This window comes from Felis catus, chromosome D2 (genome assembly GCF_018350175.1).
Source record: "Felis catus isolate Fca126 chromosome D2, F.catus_Fca126_mat1.0, whole genome shotgun sequence".
In the NCBI taxonomy this organism is placed as follows: domain Eukaryota; kingdom Metazoa; phylum Chordata; class Mammalia; order Carnivora; family Felidae; genus Felis; species Felis catus.
The window spans coordinates 5,194,291-5,211,670 of record NC_058378.1 but is presented as its reverse complement, the minus strand read 5'-3'; the positions used below and the strand labels follow the sequence as shown (position 1 = coordinate 5,211,670).

The 17,380-nt window shown below is 41.4% G+C and overlaps 1 protein-coding gene across 7 annotated transcripts in view; it reads left to right on the top strand.

The window, feature by feature from the left end:
• The window catches only part of PRKG1 (protein kinase cGMP-dependent 1), a 1,254,852-nt gene that overhangs the window by 1,142,715 nt on the left and 94,757 nt on the right, over positions 1-17,380 (top strand). For all 7 annotated transcript variants that reach the window (XM_023240288.2, XM_023240287.2, XM_023240289.2 and 4 more), the window contains one exon: positions 2,197-2,271. In XM_023240288.2, coding sequence (XP_023096056.1) covers positions 2,197-2,271 — 75 coding nt within the window. The remainder of the gene's footprint in view (positions 1-2,196; positions 2,272-17,380) is intronic.

Sequence of the window (17,380 nt, the reverse complement as noted above, 5' to 3'; positions counted from 1 at the left end):
TCCTGCAACTTTGCTGAATTCATGGATCAATTCTAGCAGTTTTTTGGTGGAATCTTTTGGGTTTTCCATATAGAGTATCATGTCATCTGCAAAAGTGAAAGTTTGACCTCCTCCTGGACAATTTGGATGCCTTTTATTTCTTTGTGTTGTCTGATTGCAGAGCCTAAGACTTCCAATAATATGTTGAATAAGAGCGGTGGGAGTGAATATTCCCTGTCTCGTTCCTGACCTTAGGGGAAAAGCTCTCATGTTTTCCCCATTGAGGACGATATTAGCATTGGGTCGTTCATATATGGCTTTTATTATCTCAAGGTATGCTCCTTCTATCCCTATTTTCTTGAGGGTTTTATCAAGTAAGGATGCTATATTTTGTCACATGCTTTCTCTGCATCTTTCGAGAGGATTCTATGGTTCTTGTCCTTTCTTTTATTGATGTGATGAGTCACATTAATTGTTTTGCAGATATTGAACCAGCCCCGCAAGGGATTATTATTTATCATTTATTTTATCACTAATTATATGTCTTTGGAAAGTTGTGTAAGGACCATCGCCTTTGGCAGCCTCCATTCATTTGACATTCATTAATGCAGTTCACCTCAGAAAACTTGATGCTCTGTGGTTCTTGATTCCTTAGTCTTCTGTCTCTTCCTTTTGATCCCTTTTTGTATTAGAAATACTTCATGTTTTAGCTCAGCATTCCACTTACCCTGCCCCTCAGATGAGATCATTACCCACAGGACTGATGTCATACCTGCCCTGTCTCCTTTTGGCCAGCCTCCAAGGAAGAGTCAAGTCTCTCTTTACACATTTTTCATAAAAACAAAAACAAAAACCAGTGTGTGTCAAAGTGGTTAAGCAATGTTTAACTTTAAATCAACAAATACCCTATGTTTCAGCACCTGACCAGGCATATTTTATTATTTGATACTCACACGAAGCTTTTTCTGTGCATTGAGATTCTAGAGGTTTAAAATTAAAATGTAATTCCTTACAGCTCTTTGCCATTCTCCATGCGTAGGCTAGACGTCGCTGGGGCTTTTATGGTTGTCGTGAAGGCACAGTGATTTGGCCGGAAGCCGCAGTGTAGGTCTTGAGGGTATGAGGGGGAATGGTGGCCTCCTTCCCTACCAGCCTTCACGCTGCTGGGCTGTATGACTTCAGGTCAGTTTCATAACCTCTCATGCCTTTGGATGCTCATCTATGCAGTGGAGGTAATTCTGACTCACAGGGTTGCTGTAACGATTAAAGTGTGTGTTACTACATGTAAAATGCATTCAGTGGTAGCCACCATATAAGCACCATGTAAGTGAGGGCCTTGATTGTTATGTGAGCACTTTGAATGTAGATTTTCCTTTTGTTCCTCTGTTCAGTTCACTGCTTGCCAGAATGTAGTGCACATAAGAGTTCTGGTATCTGGTTGCATTCAGTAATTTTCAAGGGTAATTCTTGTGTGTGTGTATGTGTGTGTGTGTGTGTCTTCCTTTTGTGCCGGCCCAGTAATATTTTATATTGTAGACCTATAATAGATGAGACTTCATTATATAAAGTCTGTACACAGTTCTAGGTCCATGCAGGCTATGGGATAGATTGGGTTTGCACTGGTGTATCACCCTTCCTGGTTGATCCTAAAGTCAGTATCTTCATCCGTCCAAAACAAGTTGACTCTCCTATAATTCTCCTCTGTCGTGTGCCTGTCTTCTGCATATGTATTTTGCCTTTGAAGATTAGTTTACAGTTTTGGCACGTGGAGATAATAATGCTTGTCTTTTACAGTGTGTTGTAGACCTGGAATCAATATATGTTCATGATAATTAAAAGAAGAGTGCCTACAGTAGGCTTGCAGTAGGCATTCCATAATTGGTAGATCTTGTCATGATCCCTAGTAAAGTTGACCCACTTTGTGACATATGTCCTTTTGTGTGTCACAGACTTTATTCCAGCCGTTCTTTGAATATCTCCTTTCACCAGGTCCAGTTCTAGGTGTTGGGAACCACGGAGGTAAACACGATGGAATAGGTCACCGTTGTCAGAGACAGTATCATTATCTGCTATGTTTCTTAATGACGTATCTGGTTTAAATGTTTGACTTCATTTTTAGTCAGATCCTTTTAGATTGTTTCAATGTATCATTGACGAGATAGCCATTGTTAGGACTCTGCAGAGCATTTATCCTGATGACTGTGTTTTTCCTTACAGCTCTTTCAAGCATTTGATTGGAGGACTGGATGACGTGTCTAATAAAGCCTATGAGGACGCAGAAGCTAAAGCAAAGTAAGTGATATTTTTTTATTCCTTTGACTTTAGTCTTGATTTTTCAAAGTTGATTTTGAATAAATAGAAGATTAACTATTTTGTTGGACGTAACAAATCCCAGCACTCCGACAGAAGAAATCACTTGCTTCAGAGGGGGGAACTAGCAAATTTCAAGGTAGTTACTACATAGGATGCTTCCTCTGTAAGTCTCTTCTTAAACATGAAATCTTAATTTGGGGAGCAAGATCATCTCCACAAGGGAAAAATGGTAAGTTTTAAACCCCCTATAAATAATTTAATGCAAACATTATTTCTCCCATTGAAAATACTTGATGGATGAATGGCGGCCACAGTGTGCAATAGTTGTTTGTGAAACTGTAGGGGAAATAACAAAGCTGAAGTATTTCCGTTGCAAATACCCTGTTGCTCTGTTGCTTTCTCTTGAACGGCCGAGGCACTAAGTTACCAGAATGATAGGAGATAGTACATATCCCATTAATTATCCTTTTTGTATCTACTAACGTAAATACAATTGTATCCACTTTAAACCTTTAACTTTTTTTGAGTGAGATCTTGCCATTTGCAGCTACCTGGATGGAACTGGAGGGTATTATGCTAAGTGAAATGAGTCAGTCAGAGAAAGACAAAAATCCTATGACTTCACTCCTATGAGGACTTTGAGAGACAAAACAGATGAACATAAGGGAAGGGAAACAAAAATAGTATAAAAACAGGGAGGGGGACAAAACAGAAGAGACTCATAAATATGGAGAACAAACTGAGGGTTACTGGAGGGGTTGTGGGGAGGGGGGATGGGCTAAATGGGGAAGGGGCGCTAAGGGATCTACTCCTGAAATTGTTGCACTAGATGCTAACTGATTTGGATGTAAATTTTTAAAAATGAAAATGAAAATGAAAAAAAAAAAAAACCCTTAACTTGTTTGACAAAGAGTTGGAATTATTTGAGATTGGCTTTTTCTGACACACAAATCTAGGTTTCTTTTACAAAATGGCAATCTTTATAAGTCTCCCCTCTTCTGCCCCCCCCCCAAACTAATTCAAGTGAAAGCAATTTAGTAGTGATATCACACAGGACACCTGAAGGATTAAACTGACAAAAATTTATCAGTAAAGAGATAGTTCAGGGGCAGAATTTGGTTGGTTTTGTAGTAACCTCAAAAGCCAAAAAAAAAAAAAAAATTTTAATTGCTTTTGCCTTGAGAATCTAGGAAGATTAAAACTTTGGTCTAGAACGAAAAAAAAAATAAGTACTGTAATTCATTTTGACTGATAAAATTCTATTATCTTCAAAGCTGTCAATATATTCACAATTTCTTGCCCATATGGTTGCTTCTGTTTCCTCCGCTCTTTGGAGGGACACAGACACACACATCCAGAGGTCAAATGGCAGCCGTGCCTTTGCCAAGATTTGCTCAGGAATCGCACTAGGCAGTTTTAACGCCAAACTGCGCACAGTCATCAGATTGCCTGTACTGTGGGTGGTAGATATTAATTTTCTGGGGTTTTTTCCTGCACTCGGTCAAAATACATATTAATGCTAAGTTTAGCTTCTGGTATTAGCACTAATCCTACTGAGATGGCAGAGGGGGCCATTTAAACTACCCTATCAGTTTTAAAAGTTATAAAAGTCCCTTGTTATTATTGGACTTTATCCTTAGAGGAACATTTGCTATACAAAAATTGATCTTTATAATTTATGTTAGCATTTTTTTCTTGAGTATATATAGTCGATTAAGATTACCATGGATCATTCCATATAAATAGGTGTCGTATAATACACCTTTTGTATATATATAATGGCTGGTAATCTTGAAAATTTATCTAAAATCTACGTGAGCAACTGTGTATGTATTTTTGCAGTTACTAGAAAAAGTCAGACCTCTTTTATTTTATTTTTTTAATGTTTATTTATTTTTGAGAGAGAGGGGCAGACTCAAGTGGGGGAGGGCAGAGAGAGAGGGAGACACAGAATCCGAAGTAGGCTCCAGGCTCTGAGCTGTCAGCACAGAGCCCAACACAGGGCTCGAACTCACAAACCACGAGATCATAACCAGAGCTGAAGCTGGACATTTAACCGACTGAGCCACCTAGGCGCCCCATACCTCTTTTAAACTAAAGCATTCTATGGTCTATTTCTGTCTCCGGCTAGATGTTAGATTCTTTAATGAAAGTTTTTGTGTAAGTCCTGTTGACCCAAAGTTGAGTCTGGTCACAGGCTTGAAATGGGTCAGTGATGGGAAGGCGCCTTGACTTACCTGTATCCTTCCCAGCGTCCTCCCGGCTCTATAAAGATGACTGTGCTTGCATCTCATGAACTCTGGGCATCTGTGAGGTCATGCACACATGCTTCAACCAAAGACGACAGGGAAAACAAATACGGCAACGTTCAGATCTGACAGTTACAGGCCAGGAAGGGTGACCATACTTCTCACTGGAACAGATTCTGTGTGAAGAGTACCCTGAACGTGGGGCCACAGCCTCGGACTTTGCTTCTTCCCTTTGTCGTTTCCAACCACCTGGTCTTAGTCCAGTTACACTGCCTCTTGATGGCCTCATCTTACTTTTAAAATGGTGTTTCTGTGAGTTAATCGATAGGAGTATGTAAAAGTGCTTTGTGAATGATAAAGGGCTGTAAAGGGAATGTTATTGTTGGTGGAATTAATCACTGGAAGTATATCCTAGAGCTTTTGATAAATGGCTTGATTTATAGATAATTATTGTATATTGATTACATAAAACTAACTTTACCTGGCCGGGAACTCTTTACTCGTATGTGGACAAACGGCTCTCACTTCGGTAGAATGTCATGAAATTTCACCTAGCCTGGAAAATATCCGTAAATACCATTTTGATAAAAATAGCAACATTTAGGGGCGCCTGGGTGGCTCAGTTGGTTAAACGTCCAACTTTGGCTCGGGTGATGATCTCACAGTCCGTGAGCTTCAGCCCCGCGTTGGGCTCCGTGCTGACAGCTCAGAGCCTGGAGCCTGCTTGGGATTCTGTGTCTCCCTCTCTCGCTCTGCCCTTCCCCTGCTCATGGTCTTGCTCCGTGTCTCTCTCAAGAATAAATAAATGTTAAAAAAAAATAAATAATAGCAACATTTGGCTAAAAGAAAGTTCAATTATGATTGAAGAACAAAGAGGAACAGCAAATGACTAGTTGCATCTAAGTGGCTCAAAATATTACTTGAACCATAAATTTGATAGACTGTAAATTAGTTATTATACTTGAATATAAGTTCACTAGGAGAGGTTAAAGTTTTCTAGTTCAATTAATATTAAATCCAAATGAATGCATAACCTACGTTCCTTAATATTATTTGAAAAATGGGAAAAAATCAATAATATCTGAAGATTTCTGAGGTTGAAAGTATCATTTTAACCAGGTGTCCTCTGTCTCGGAGGTAAACTGTGAATTATTCCCAAGGCAGAGCTTTTTAGTTGAACTAACAAGTTTAAATGTCTATCTGTGTTAACGCTGTTGTCTCTTTATTCAATTTCTTCCCCTTAAGTATATTGTGCCTTCATCTCATATTTAAGGAGCTTCTAAGGTTTGCCACTTCAGGGACTAGGCGCACGCTCTAATTGGTCTCAATTCCCTGGATCATTCTTGTAATGCCTCTAAATTTCTATATAGATCACAAAATCTGTACCGTTGAGAACCGAGGTGTTGATTGGCTCTGCCGTGTGAGTCTCCGTGATTTTGCCGAATTCACCAAAGATGAGAGTAGTATTTCTTAAAGTCCGACTGAAATGATCACAGTATTTATCCCTGTGAACTTACTGTTGGTATTGTCTCATCGACTATGACTATTTGGATAAAAGGAGGAAAAAAAAAAAAAAAAAAAAAGGCCTGACTCTAAAGATAGATGCAGTTGAGATGTTTAGAACTTAATTAGCTGTTAGCATAATCAGGCTTCAGTGGCGGCCTCCTACACAAAATGTACAAACCATCCTTTTCAGAAACACTCCTCTCATCCGGTGTGGGTGGCTGGTCCAGAAAGGTTGGCTTGAGAGCAATGTTCTCGTGAAATGTTTCTTCGAACTTTCCTGCTGCTGGATATATGCCTTCAGCCCCTCTCACCACATAAATTACCGACAAAGAAAATTATTCTTGACAGAATCTTTACCTTTATGGCATGTTTAAGCTTTTCTTGATTGCTGCTAATTATCCACTAAGGGCTTCTCTTTCTAAAATATGAAGTTGTAATCACAAAGACATTAGAAGAGACAACAGCAGATCAAAGTTAAGCATCATTAAGGCTTATTTAGAGCGGAAAGTAGCATTCGTGATGAAAGGTATGCATTATTTCCCTGTGAGAATACGTATTCGTTTAATAAACACTTTGAAATTCACTGAATGATGACTCAGGCACTGGGTTTTACAATGTGCAGACTAAGTAGGAAGCCTATTTTCTAATACTAAGGATCTTGCTCCTCTGACAGCTCGAAGAATGTAGATTCGTAAATGCGTTTATTTATGATCTAAGTTGAGGATTCTCAGTTTCGTTCTCCATGAGGGACTCTTTCTCATGGTGAAATTTATACAAAGCTACAAATGAGTGTCCAGTCACGTGTTTTAATCTACAACATCCCTTGATACGAATATAGATTCAAAGGCCCTGCGATGAGTCCGCAGCGCCTCACGCACCTGCCTTTGCTGTGTTCGTTCACTTTGTCACATGCACGCATTTTATTCAACACTTTCTGGGTTCCTACAAAATGCTGCATACACAGCGGTGAATACAACAGGCATGCTCCTTGCCTTCATGATGTGTGTGGTGCCGTGAGGGAGAGAGACACACGTTAATGGTTCTGGGAGAGCTTCCCGGAGGAGGTGACATTTTATCTAGATTTGAGCTGACTTCTAATGAATTAGCTGGTTAGGCAATAATTAGTATTCGCTGGGCAAGTAAATGCAGAGGGCACTGCAGCTAGGCAAATAGCATCTGCAAACCCTGTAGATGGGTATGCACAGAATGCATATTCAGGGAACCAAAGTGCAATCAGGCTGGGACCGAGAAAGTCAAAGTCAGCTCAGGTGTTAAGGATTTAGGAAAATCACTCCAGGCTTGTAAGTTACCAGAAGAGATGAGTTGGTTGACCTGCTAATTGAACATCCTTTCCTCTGGGGTTGGAAGACTGTGAAGTGAAAGCAGAGAGAATTAGCAGAGTATTTTGCAGGGAAAAGATGATTGTGGACAGGACTTGAAAGAGGGCTGGGTGAATAGAGAAAAGCATTGGAGAGATAGTCAGGTGGCAAAGCCAGGAGGTCTCTGCACGAATGTAGATGTTGGTGCTGAAGGGGAGCAAGGTCAGGCCAGCGCAAGGATTTGGCCTCTGGAGGTCAGAGGAAGACGGGGGTGTTCTCTAAGTCAGAAAGGTTGAATGGTGGCCAGGTTTGGGGGGGGGGCAGTGCTAGTGAATTGATTTTTGTTCCGGTTATAGATGAGCTGCCCTTGAGACCGGTTGGGCAGGCCTGGAGCTTGGGGGAGAGGTTGGTACTCACTTGGAAATTACGAGCTTTTACGTGGTAGGTGAAATTAAAGATGTGCATGAGGCAGAAAGTAAGGAATTAGATCATCATGGTACTGAGGGCTGATTCTTGAGGAACTTTAGCATTTAAAAATCAGGGAAAGGAGAAGGATTTCTCTGTCTCTCTGTCTCTGTCTCTCTCTGTCTCTCTCTCTCACACACACACACACACACACACACACACACACACACACACACACAGAAAAGGAGAGCTCAGAAGCAAAGCCAGATGCATCACAGAAGCCAAGAACAGAGTGTGTTTCAAGATAGGGGGAGGAGACAATGACACTGCACGCTGCTGAGAGTTCTAGTGTGTCAGTTAACAAATGCCCACTGGATTTATCAAACCACTGGTTCACTTTAGGGTAGCTCAGGGCTGAGTCCCCTCACATGGGCTCAAGATGAAATTGATGTGAAAAAATAAGAGTCAATGAGCTTATATGAAAGTATAAGAAATTTCAGGTAAAATAGTCAGAGATATGTAGGGATCTTCAATATTGGGAGAGAAAGGAACATGTTAAATCCAGGAGAGACAGAGTAGAAAAGTCTGGGCAAGTTGGTCTCAGGTCCTTGTAACCCTCACAGACAAAAGCAGACTTTGTGATGTGATTTCCTACTTAAGAAGGTTTTAGTTTTCTTTTTTCATTAGGTAATATTCCTTTAGATTTACGTGCTAATCCGCACCCTGCCTCTGTCTCTGTAAAACTGTAAAATTCTCCCAAGAGGGAGGGAGGGAGGGAGGAAGGAATGAATGAATGAATGAATGAATGAATGAATGAATGAAAATTGAATTCCCCCAAGAGGAATCAACATATTTTTTTCCTCCTATCTTAGCATAAATATGTACATAAGTTCCTTTTTCCTCCAGAGATAAGCTGATCCTCCCTCTGGGCACACAGAGGAAAGAGGGACCAACCTTGGGCAAGGAGCCTCTAAATGACCAAAGACTTAGAGGCACCATTGGAACCGCCATCTCGTCCTGACTTACTCCCCTCACTATGCACCACTGTTCACTTCTTTTCCACCTTGTCCTGGAAAAAGGACTTCCAAAACAGACTCACCCAGAAAGAAACAAAAGTAAACAAGAAAGCTGAAACTTTAGAAAGGAGCCAGGAACGAGGAGAGTGTGCAAAGCAGGATCCTGTCATCAGTGCACGAGAAAAAAAGTGGTGCCCCAAAAACAGAGGCACCAGGACTGCCTCTGACTTACTGAAATCCCACAGTCTCTTCCTCTGGACGAGACCAAATATTGCCTGCATAGGGTCCACTTGTTTGGCCTTTAGGCTTCAGTCCAAATAAAAATTTTACTCCTGCTTCCATAATTAGTCCTCCTTGATTTAAAGCCCCCCTTCTGTTTACAAGTTCATCTGCAAAGGAACGTTTTAGTCAGTCCGGTATTTTCAGAATTGCATTTGGTGCCAAGCCTTGTCGTTGGACACAACGTGATGGCAGTCAAAATGTTCTCTCATTTCATTAGCAGAGACGACCCTTCCGCGCTCACTCTGCTGTCACGGGCAGGTGCTCTGTGCTCTCTGGCATGTTCCTCGGGCCTTTGAATGTTCACTCATCAAATGCATCTCCAAACAACGAAGCTGTGGAAATCAGAACACAGGCCTGCATTATTTGTAACCTATTCCCACGCGCCCCAGGGTTGTCTAGCATCTCACAAACATGAGATTCTCCATGCACAATCCAATACATGTGGGTTGTTCTTCTGAACACCCTGACTTTAAAAATGTGGCCTTTCTTACTGGTGTTTGTCTGCCAGGCATTTGAGGGTAAAGACCTTAGTATTCCCGCAATCTTATCAACAGTTTACTTAAACTAACGCGGTCGAGATGTAAGCAATTCTCAGGGAAATGAGCCTGGAAAATTGTTTCTCCCCCTATGGAAAGAATGCAAGGGAGCAAAATCCTATTCCAAAATGGAGACTCGGCACCAATTAAGTGGAAAGAACAGTGAATGGCATTCTGAAATAGCCCTCAAACCAGAGCCAGAACTTGCTGACCACTTCCAGGGTTGGGTACCCAGAAGACAGTCCTATCCTCTGGGCAGTAAAAATTGTTTTCCATTTTATTGCAGGGCAAACACAGAGGAGACTGAGAAATTTGCAGTGTTGGCCCTCTAATAAGCCGGCTCTCCTCTGTGCAAGAGCCGCTTGGTTTTCAAATTCCCGTACGTGCAGTCAGGGTGGGAGGAGGTAGGGAACCGTTGCCGGGGCCAGCGGTGCTAACAGATTAAAACTTCCCTGTGGGTTGTAACTACAGAGCGTCCAAGTCTGTGTCTCTTTCAGGTGCAGGGATCCTGAATCAGTCGCTCTGTTAGAAAATGATTTTCAGGATAAAACTGCTTGGCCTTGGGTAGGGGTATTTTTTTTTTCTGTTCATTAAAAATGTGAAACTCTCAAAGGCCGTTTGTTAATTTCTTCTCTGCAACGTTTATCTTTAAGACTCCCTAGGTAGCAAGACTTTATAAAGGTGAATCCCAGGATGTCCTGGCAGGCAACCTTTTGTAATTGACAGAGCCGAGGACTAATGATAATTAAAAATTCTAGTGCTGTTGACAAACCATTTGATTACAGGCTGTTTTCTTGTTCTGGAAAGAAAGGGTGTTTCCTTTCCACCGTTGACATGTTAGACAATAACAACCGGAAATTACTTTCAACACATCAAGGGCTCTATACATTGTAAGGATGATTGCCATGTCGCAATGAGATCTGCGTTTCCAGAGCCCCAAATAGAAGAGTCTTTTTGACAGGCTGACGTCCTTCCTAGAGCCCATTTGTGATAAAGTACTTTTTATTTTATTTTTTTAACTAATTTTTTTAATGTTTGTTTATTTTTGAGAGGCAGAGCACGAGCAGGAAGGGGCAGACAGAGAGAGGGAGACAGAATCAGAAGCAGGCTCCAGGCTCTGAGCTGTCAGCACAGTGCCCGGTGCGGGGCTCGAACTCACAAACCGTGAGATCATGACCTGAGCCAAAGTCGGCGCTTAACCGACTGAGCCACCCAGGCTCCCCACGTACTTTTTAAAGAGCAAAAAATAGGAATACCTAGTATATCCCTTGTGTTCTCAGCAGGTTCAGCTGAAAAATAATAATCTTTGACTAAAATACCTTTTCTTTGTCCATGCAAGCTGTTTCTCTCACTGGAGATAGCATATGGCCTAATTCGAACACTGCCATACATAGGAAGGCTGAGCCATTCTAGGGAGAAAACCCTTGAACCTAGGGAGCTGGAGGCTGATACTCATCGCTGGGAGGGAGGCCATGGGCACATGGCAGGAGGCAAGGAGGCAATCGCTTTGGAGATGGGAGTTGCCACCTTAGTCTCAGCACCTATGAGCACTTCTCTATTTGACCTTGAGCACAGGGTCTAGCACCTAGCGCTTGCCTCTCTGGACCTGTTTCCCAATCTGTAGAAATGATATTCGTTGTGATACATCCTTTCTAATGTAGATGCTTAGAATGGGGAAGTTAACAAGCCATGCTTTTAGACGCATAACTCCCTTCCACGGAAACAATACTTTCGACGTGTGTTGTTTTCTAAATTTATCGTGAAGACATCTTTGTAGTTGTCAGTAGCAAGCAGACTCCTAAAGATCATGGAATAATTTGTGGGTCTGTATTTTAACGAAAGTCACTAAAGCTACATTTCTTTCCTCTTAGAAACTGAACGCATTGCCGTTAGTGCATGCTTTATTCAAAATATTTAAATCAAAAATTATGCAGTTTTGCTTGAAGAACACTTCGATACCTCATAGTAGCTAAATAAATGAGCTTTTAGAAACAGCAGTTTTCATTTTCATCATTATACATATAATCTTCTCTTGCCAGTCTGACATTTAGATATGATAATAAGCCAGGCTCTCTCTCAATAAAATGCCATTTGAAAATCATAGAGTTCCTTGGAAACGGGAAATGTTATACCAATACTTTGCCCATGAATCCCTGTAGAAAAAAAAAATGATTTTTAAATAATGAATTAAAATGGCAGCGTAAATTGTTTCAATACACCGAGCACAGCACATGGTGTGAGTTTATGTCTCTAAATTGTTATTTGAGGAAGATGAGATATCACAGAAGTGAAATATGGCTGATGTTCACAGCCATTTGGGTGTATCACGCTATTTCCCTGCAATGCATAAATTGCAAACATTAGTCAACTTTATAAACTGTATTAATTACTTCAGGCAGCCAGCTTCTACCTTACTATATCAGATATGTATGGATATAAAAAAACAAAAGCTGTTAGTCTAATATTCAGAAGCAGTTCAAACATTTTAGACAATGTAGATAAATTACTGATTGAACATATTGAATAATAATGATCCTAATATCCTTGAAAAGGAAATAAAGCAGGTTCCTAAAATGATGAATTTAAGATTACACTCTCGGGACACCTGGGTGGCTCAATCAGTTAAGCGTCTCTCAGTTTGAGCTCAGATCATGATCTCACAGTTCATGGGCTCGAGCCCCCCTAGGGCTCTGCACTGACAGCTCAGAGCCTGGAGCCTGCTTCAGATTCTGTGTCTACCTCTCTCTGCCCTTCCCCTGCTTATGTTTTCTTTTTCTTTCTTTCTTTCTTTCTTTCTTTCTTTCTTTCTTTCTTTCTTTCTTTCTTTCTTTCTTTCTTTCTTTCTTTCTTTCTTTCTTTTTCTTTCTTTCTTTCTTTCTTTCTTTCTTTCTTTCTTTCTTTCTCTCTCTCTCTCTCTCTCTCTCTCTCTCTCTCTCTCTCTCTTTCTCTCTCTCAAAAATAACCAAACATTAAATTGTTTTTAATTTATACATTCTGAATTTCCCTCTGACGTCAGCATTCATCTACAGTCACCACCTTGTAATTTTAATAGTGTCATAAACATTATGCCTAAATTGGTTTTATTCATAAGCTTCTTTTTCCGCTATTTTTCTAATCTTGGAAATATTCCACAGCTATGCATATAAACAAGAGTTGTTCAGCCTTGGCACTATTGACATTTTGGGCTGGATAATCCTTGGCCGTGAGTGGCTGTCTTGTGCATCACGGGATGCTTATCAGCATCCCTGGTCTCCACCCTCTTCTGAGATCTTTACTCACAACACTTCTGATACATGAGTGGGGTTTTTCTACACCAACATCCAGCCCTTCTACCCTCTGGATTCTAACTACGTATCCTACAGTTCCAGTCAGTTCTGAGTTGCTCAGTCCCACAAGACTGCCCCCCTCTTCAGACACCACTCACAGTGTCCCACATGCCTCTGACCATCTGGTTATAATTCAGGGCTTCCCATGACCCCTTCTTCAGGTTGTACAATGGCCCACAGAACTGGGGAATATCATTTCCTTACCATTACCGGTTTATTGTCATGCCTACAGCTCAGGAACAGACAAAATGAAGACTGGTGTGGGTGGATGGGCACAGAACTTCCATGCCGTTTCTGAGCACGTCACTCTCCTAGCAACTTGATATGATCACTGACCCCGAAGCCCTCCTCACCCCACTGTTGAGGGGTTTTAATGGAGATTTCATTATGTAAGCAGAATTGATCAAATCATTGGCCACTGGCGACTGAAGTCAACCTCAGCCCCTCACCCCTCTCCAGTTGGGAGGGTGGAACTGAAGTTTCCAGCCCTTCCTTGTGCTCTCTCTTTCTGCTGGTCAGCCACCCTGAAAGCTATCCAGGGGCCCTGCCCACCAGTCATCTCCGTAGCATACCAAAGACACAGCTATCAGCTATCACTCTAAAGGGCCCAAGGGCTTGAGGGGCCAAAAGCCAAGGACAAGGACCAAATATATATTTTGATCACATCACACCACTAGAAGCCAATAGCATATCCCCCACCCATCCCTCAAGTCATGACAATCAAAAATGTTTCTAGAAATTGCCAAATTGGGGGGCCTGGGTGGCTCAGTCAGTTGAATGTCTGACTCTTGATTTGGGCTCAGGTCATGATCCTTGGGTCCTGGGTGGAATCTAGTCCCACATCTGGCTCTGTGCAAAGCATGGATCCTGCTTGGGATTCTCTCTTGCTCTCACTCTCTCCCTTCCCCCTCCCTCCCTACCTCTTTCTCCCCCATCACCCCCCTCCCCCTGCCACCTTTCTCCCCCACTCTCTCTCTCTTCCTCTAAAATTGAAAAAAAAAAATGGCAAATATTTGCTAGAGGGAGAGAGGAGAGGACAAACTTTCCCCTGGTTCAGAACCATTGCCATAAATAGAAAACAAATAGATATGACAATTATTTGAAAAGGCAGTAAAATTATGTTTTTCTGGGTATAGGCTTTTTTCAGATGTTGAAAATGAGCCTTACTTTCCTATAGTTCTGCTCCACAGGTTTGCAAAACTGTGATTAATTCAAATGCTGGAATGCAATCAAACTATACAAAATAATTTATCCACATTCAGTTAAGGTTTCTAGGTTTCTCCCTCATACTCAGTATTTTTTAAAAATTCTCCTTCAAAGAAGTAGAATTTTAAGCTTTATGGGACACTTAACTCACTAGGAGTATCTGGCTTACCAGGATGCTAAAACTTTGCTATTAGATGTTTTTCTGTTTTTGTTTTAAGATGTTAGATTTTTCTTTTATTGTCTTGAGATGTTAGAGTTCGTGGGTTTTTTTACAGCTGGAAAATTCTGCGTCCTTTTGTGCTGCACATTGTTGATTGACATTTTTCACATTAGATTCTGAGCCCCTGCAATACTCTCAAATGTAATTACTTTGTGTACAATACAACGAGCATTCTTTCTCGTCATCAAGCCCCTGGGGTGATGACAGTCAAACATGACATTGCATTAAGACAGAAAACACAGGAACAGGTTTTAGGTAAAAGAAACATCGGTAATAGAAGTCTGGTGTTACATCGGTGATAGGACACAGGTGCGTTTTGCTACACCGAATGCAGCATAAAAGAGGGTGAAGGGGCTCCGGGCAATCAGGGACGTGCGTTTGGGGACCAGGGGTCACAAATTTGACAGTCTCTTCAAATAGGGGCATTTTTACATTACAAGCTCTGTCAACATGGTTTCGTTAACTCTGAGACAGAAAGGCCACGACATTCTTTAAATTCCCCTTTTGCGGTAATCACCAGCAGTGGATTCTGCCAACACAGTGCGGCCCGCTGGCATGATTACTATTCCTCACGTGCCTCGGGGAGCCAAAGGCCAGTGGGGCTGACTCCCTGCTGACTGAGGAAAGAGCCAGAAGCAATCAGAGAGAGCTGGCCACATCAGTCCATGAGGGATGTCATCTGGGCATCCTTAGACAGAAAGTGGGTATGTGAAATGCAGCGGATGTTGGGATTTCTGTTCCAGACAAGAAAGTCAGCAAGGATTGGGAACACAGATGATCTGGGATTGTTGCAAAATGACCCAAAGGCGAATAATGATTAAAATAGTATGGGGGGTGGTGCGCCAGGGTGGCTCAGTTGGTCGAGCGTCGGACTCTTGATTTCAGCTCAGGTCATGATCTCACAGTTGGTGTGTTCGAGCCCCTGTCAGGTCCACAAACCCTTAAGGGATCGTGAAGTTCATGTAGTGAATTGTGACCAGTATTTTTATTATTTCATATATGTTGTAGCATTGATTTGTGAGTTTTTCCATTTTATGTATTATATATATATATATATATGGAAAAATATATATATATATTTGGAAACGTATATATATATATATGGAAAAAATAAATATATAATGGGTGTAAAGGATGGGTTTGACAAAAAATGTATTTCTTAATGTGACTAAAGTCAAAAAAGTTTAGAAACATAAATCAATGGGGCGCCTGGGTGGCCCAGTCGGTTAAGCATCTGACTTCGGCTCAGGTCACGATCTCGTGATTCGTGGGTTCGAGCCCCACATCAGGCTCTGTGCTGACAGCTCAGAGCCTGGAGCCTGTTTCAGATTCCGTGTCTCCCTCTCCCTCTGCCCCTCCCCCACTCATGCTCTGTCTCCCTCTGTCTCAAAAATAATAAATAAACATTAAAAAAAATTTAGAAACATGAATCAGTATAAATGCCTCCCAAGTCAGTTGTACTGTTAAGTATAATTTCAATTTACTTCTTAAAAATAGATGGTTTCTACTGTGGGCATTGAATACTTAGACTTATCTCATGGCTACAGATTCTACTCCTTAGTCGGGTGCCTTAAAAATGTTGGCATTTGACTCCAAGGAGGAGACAAGAAGTGAGGGGGCAAGATGTATACCTTGCCATATGCGATGCCCATGTCAGTTAATTAGTGCTCAGATGGTGGTGTCATCTCCGAATTCAAAGGACAGCACATCTTTATTGTGAAGAATGAATTAGGTCAACATTTTTTCAGTTCAAACATACCAGGCATATACTAGACAAGGAGAATACAAAAGAAAGGATATTTTTTCCCTCCTCTTGAGAAATGTAAAATCTAATGAAGGCGGGGCGCCTGGGTGGCTCAGTCAGTTGAGCGTCTGACTTCGGCTCAGGTCACGATCTCCTGGTTCGTGAGTTCGAGCCCCGCGTCGGGCTCTGTGCTGACAGCTCAGGGCCTGGAGCCTGCTTCGGATTCTGTCTCCATTTCTCTGCCCCGCCCCCGCTCACACTCTGTCTCTCTCTCGCTCAAAAATAAATACACATTGAAAAAAATTTTTTAGTCTAATGAATGCAGCAATTACGTTGTTGATCACGGCGTTACTTAGTAACAGGGGAGATACAGAATGTGATACCAACATTTAGAAAGAGCACTCTATGGGTCTAAGGATTTTATCTGTTTTTATCAAGACGTTCTCCTGGGTAAAGGACAACCGTAGGCATGTTGTGAACCAAGGGGGGATTTACGTCATGTGGATGTGTTGGCAAATATCTACAGATTTTGCATCTATCTGTGACCGGGAGGCTGAAAAAGATGAACGTTCCACTCGTTCACCCCAGAAAGGTCAAGTCCTTTTGGACCTATTTCCATTTGCCAGTTATCCAATGAGTTGAATCCAGGGCTGCGCTGCCTTTTGAGAGTGACCCTGATCAAGTTGTACTATTTGGATTCCATATTTACAGGTGCAGCAAAAACCAAAGAGAAACTTACCTTGCACTGGGGACTCAGCTTTGTAGAGCTACCTGCTTCATAATGAGTGTTCTCATTTATGTTCTTAAGCTCTCTCTTCAGAACTTGAAAACTTTAATAACCCTGTAATCACCACAGATGTTGATCAACCGGGGTTTATCTCCGTGTTTATTAAAGACAGAGACAGGAACTATTTGGTATAAGATATAGTATAACCCCCTACTTAGGAAAAATCTCAACGACGAGAAAGTGCAGTGTCCAAATTAGTTTTGCTACGCTGGATATTAATGACAGTGAGCCAGCAGGAAATCTACCTTTCTAAACTGTAAAACAAACCCTTATTAGTATTCAGGACTTTGTTTTGCTTCTTTGAAAATTAATAATCATCTATCCATGTAACTTTTACCAAGTAGATACCAGTTAATTAAAATGTTGGGGTAATCAAAACAGCCCAAGTCCCAGAGAATCTGAAAAGTTTAAGTGCATTCTGTTAAAACGGGATATATTACTACTGAGATAAACAAATACATCTGAAAGCACTTTGTTAAATGTTAAGATGCT